The sequence below is a fragment of the Lucilia sericata genome, unplaced genomic scaffold (assembly GCF_015586225.1).
Source record: "Lucilia sericata isolate MDLA Ls3-8-SP2 unplaced genomic scaffold, ASM1558622v1 Contig000511F_arrow, whole genome shotgun sequence".
Classification (NCBI taxonomy): Eukaryota; Metazoa; Arthropoda; class Insecta; order Diptera; family Calliphoridae; genus Lucilia; species Lucilia sericata.
In genome coordinates this window covers 214,463-218,748 of record NW_023994524.1, presented here as the reverse complement: position 1 = coordinate 218,748, position 4,286 = coordinate 214,463, and the positions used below count along the sequence as shown (strand labels likewise).

Here is a 4,286-nt window from a genome sequence, read left to right as displayed (position 1 = left end):
GCAAAAAGAATCAATAAGTTTTGTTGGCATTTTGGTGGTTTGATTGGAATATATACAGGTGGAGGAGATACAGACGCAGTCACGTCTTAACTTTGGTTATATATAAACTTGTTATTTATAAATCTTAAAATGAACAACAAATGAAAAATTCTCCATTTATAAACAAAACAGGTGGTTGTCACAAGTGAATTTTCAAATTTTAGTTTATTAAGAAAACACGTCTTTTCAAATTCAGTGCATCAAGAAAACTCCACGTTAAAACATCACTTTCAATTGCATACAATCTTATAAAAATGCTTCAAGCGTCTGTGACTAAGTTCCTAAACATTATCGTTGTACTTGGTTTATTAACATTTCAAGGGGTTTGGAGTGCCCCACAAGCCGTTAGTACACAAAGTGAAATTTTACAATCGAAAGAATTGAAAAAACATTTAGAAGTATTGAAGGTACATCTAGAGGATGCCATTAAAAAGTTGGATCATAATATTAAAGCAAGACAGGCAGAATTTCAAGCCGAAATACAAACACCCGATAGTGGTGAGTGAAACGATTTAGGAATTAGTGTTTAAATGAAAGGATAATGAAAATAAAATGGTGAAGTGTTTAAAATGTTTAAAATCCAAACTCTTCGAGATTTTTTTATAAACAAATCTGTTTTACGAAAAAATAAAAAAAAAAATTTCTAAAAAACCTCTCTACGAAAGCGTTTTCTATAAAGAAAACTGTTCTATGAAAATGTTTTCCATGGAAATCTGTTCTACGAAGAAGTTTTATATAGAAAACTGTTTTCTATAAATTTAATATATAAAACTGTTCTACAAAGAAGTTTTCTATAGAAAACTCATGTACGAAGAAATTTACTATAGAAAACAGTTCTCCGAAGAAGTTTTCGATAGAAAACTGTTGTACAAAACTGTTCATATAGAAAACTGTTCAACGAAGAAGTTTTCCATTGAAAATTGTACTACGAAGTCTTATATAGAGAACTGTTCCACAAAGAAGTTCTATATAGAAAACTGTTCCATAATGAAGTTTTAGAAAACTGTTCAACGAAAAAGTTTTTTTATAGAAAACTGTTCTACGAAAAAGTTTTTTATAGAAAGCTGTTCTACGAAGAAGTTTTTTATAGAAAACTGTTCTACGAAGAAGTTTTCTATAGAAAAGTCATCTACGAAGAAGTTTTCTATAGAAAACTCATCTACGAAGAAGTTTTCTATAGAAAACTGTTCTACAAAGAATATATCTATAGAAAACTGTTCTACAAAGAATATATCTATAGAAAACTGTTCTATCAATAAGTTTCCTATAGAAAACTGTTCTGCCAATTAGTTCTATATAGAACACTGTTCTACGAAGAAGTTTTCTATGAAAAACTGTTTTTTGTAGAAGTTTTCTATAGAAAACGGTGTTTTGAAGCAGTTTTTGTTCTACGAAGAAGTTTCTATAGAAAACTGTTTTACGAAGATGATTTCTATAGAAAATTGTTCTATGAAGAAGTTTTCTATAGAAAACTGTTCAACGGAGAAGTTTTCCATAGAAAACTGTTCTTCTTCTACGAAGATGAAACCAGTTCTGCAAAGAATTCTTTTATAGAAAACAGATTTATGAAGAATTTATTTATAGTAAACTGTTATACGAAGGAGTTTTTCATAAAAATCTGTAGAAAACTGTTATGCGAAAAAGTTTTTCATAGTAAACTGTTATACGAAGGATTTTTTAAAAAAACTGTTATACGAAGGAAGTTTTACATATAAAACTTCGTTAGAAAACAGTTTTAAGAAGAAATGTCTATATAAAACTGTTATACAAAAAAGTTTTCTAAAGAAATCTATTCAAAATTTCTGAAAAATTTTGTAATAAGTTTTTTTTTAGAAGACTGTAAATGTAGAAGAAGGTTTCTGTAGCAAATTTTTCGACAAAATTAGATAAAATTAGAGAAATGTTTATATAAAACTGTTATACGAAAATTTTTTCTATATAAAACTGTTTTCTAAAGAAATCTATTCTAAATTTCTGAAAAATTTTGTGATAAGTTTTCTTTAGAAGACTGTTCTAAGTATAGAAGAAGGTTTCTGTAGCAAATTTTTCGACATTTTCTATACAAAACTGTTATACAAAAAAGTTTTCCAAAGAAATCTGTTCTAAATTTGTGAAAATTTTTTTGATAAGTTTTCTTTAGAAGACAGTTCTAACTATAGAAGAAGGTTTCTGTAGCAAATTTTTCGACAAAATTAAGAATTTTTTGAAAATTTTATGACAAAAAAATTGGAGCCAAAGTTTTTTATTAAAAAAAATTCCAGGATATTAATTGCAATTTGGAACACGTTTGCTGTATTTATACTGATGTGTGTTTTATTCAAAATTTTTAAGTAAATTTGTTTAAAAAAAACTGATTTATTAATAAATATCTGTTTGTTTTGCATTTCAGAATACATTGAAGCAGCTTTGGGAATGCAACGTAATGATTTCAGAAGTGCCGCTGCAATACCACAAATCCCGTTACCATCTCAAACGATGCGAATTAATCAAAATAGTGGTCTTAGACGTTAAATATTATAAAGAAGAGTGTGGGGTCAAACGTGTTTTTTTAATGATGACCTGCATTTAGTTTTAGCATTATATGTGTTTGTAAAGTTGTATAGCTAAGTATTATATAAGAAATATTATTTATTTAAAACAAGTTAAAAAAAACTATTACGAAATATTTTGCAAAATAAAATTAAGCTTATTAAATTAATTTAAAAAAAAATTATAATTTTGTTGCAAAACATTATAGACAAACAGACAGACAGACAGACAAGTAGAGAGTATGAGATACAGACAGACAAAAAGCTAAAAACACACAAAATATTTAGCCAAAAACAACTTGCGGCCATTTAAGGAAGTAGTTTTTGTATGATAGTAAACTAGTAAGTTAGTAGTGACTCAAGGAGGTGACAACAAATATAAAACGAATGACTAATGCTCTCCCATGTTGAATGGTTTAACATTTTCCTTTTTTAGTTAAATTTTCAATATTCTCTATTATTTTGCTTTCATAACAGTGTCTAGGGACAAATATCAGGGAATTATCTTTAATCTCTTTAAAACTGTATTTGGAATACAAGGATTACATGGACAGACATAACTTAACCAACTTAGAAACTGATTCTGATTCAATTGGTATACTTTAAGTTGGGCATAGAATTTATAAATCCATATAGAAACCTACTTTAACGGTGGAAAAACTAACACAAAAACCCTGGTATAGAACGAATAAGTACAGAACCTAGACTACATAATATGTATAACAAAGGATAGGTTAGGTTGTTAGGATGATGTACACTACATACAATTAGAAAAATACACTTAGATCACTATCGGCTCTTTTTTAAGAGCGTATAACAAAGTTAAGAGTTTCACTGTCCTCTCTACATACTCTACATTCGTCTGAATCCGTACATCCAGTTTTATATAGTAGTGTTCTTAATCCTGTATGTCCACTAGCCTTAGACTTTACATTCGTCTTTTCGTCCTACTTAGGGTGAACCCATAGGATCTACCCTTATTCCAAGTGATTTTATGGAATTCTCTTGCCCATATTTCTAATTCAGTCCTCGTTGTGTCAAACTGTTTTGTGTTCATCAGGTTAACTACCCTGAGTGGCCAGGTACCTATATGTTGAAAAACATACCTCTGAGAGAATATTCGGTTAAGGCTTTCTTACATGTCAATAAGGTCTTAGATTTATACTTATCACCAGGTATTGTCCTAATTGCTTTTTGGCTGTATGTTAAAAAGTATGTTAACCCATGTTTATGCATTCCGTTATCCTTCGGAAGCTAGAGTTGCGATTAGGTAGACTGTAGTAGGTATCATTCTGTTTCCGGATCTCCAATATAGGACCCCATGAGTTTAGAGCCAACCATGTAACAGCGCGTATTTGCTGTAATGTTCATCTTGACAATGACATTATCTCTGGAATTAGTGTTTCAATGTTCAAGCATAATATGAAATTTGTAAGTTAAAGTTGTATATCTTGGTGTAATTTTGGATTCTAAACTCCAATTCAATTGTAATGCTGAGAATCGAATGAGTAGAGTGCATTTTATATTATTTACTTTTGTACCTTCGGAAGGAATGGTTCAATAGGGTCATTACTTTTTCTGACCTAAAGTTTATTTGGTGAAAAGTGGTGAGAATCAAATGACATTTGTTTATTGATTTGCATTTCCTGCTAGTACTGGATCCTTGAGCCTAACACCTGATCTGAAATTGATACCTTTATATCAAAAGCGTTTTTGATA

At 29.4% G+C, this 4,286-nt stretch overlaps 1 protein-coding gene across 1 annotated transcript; it reads left to right on the top strand.

Annotated features, from left to right (window-relative positions):
• Positions 1 to 2,696, top strand: LOC119605716. Its single transcript, XM_037958993.1, has 2 exons — positions 1 to 537; positions 2,429 to 2,696. Exons 1-2 carry the CDS (start codon positions 294 to 296, stop codon positions 2,548 to 2,550), a joined length of 366 nt encoding a protein of 121 aa, XP_037814921.1. The 5' UTR covers positions 1 to 293; the 3' UTR covers positions 2,551 to 2,696.
• Positions 2,697 to 4,286: the final 1,590 nt, after the last annotated feature.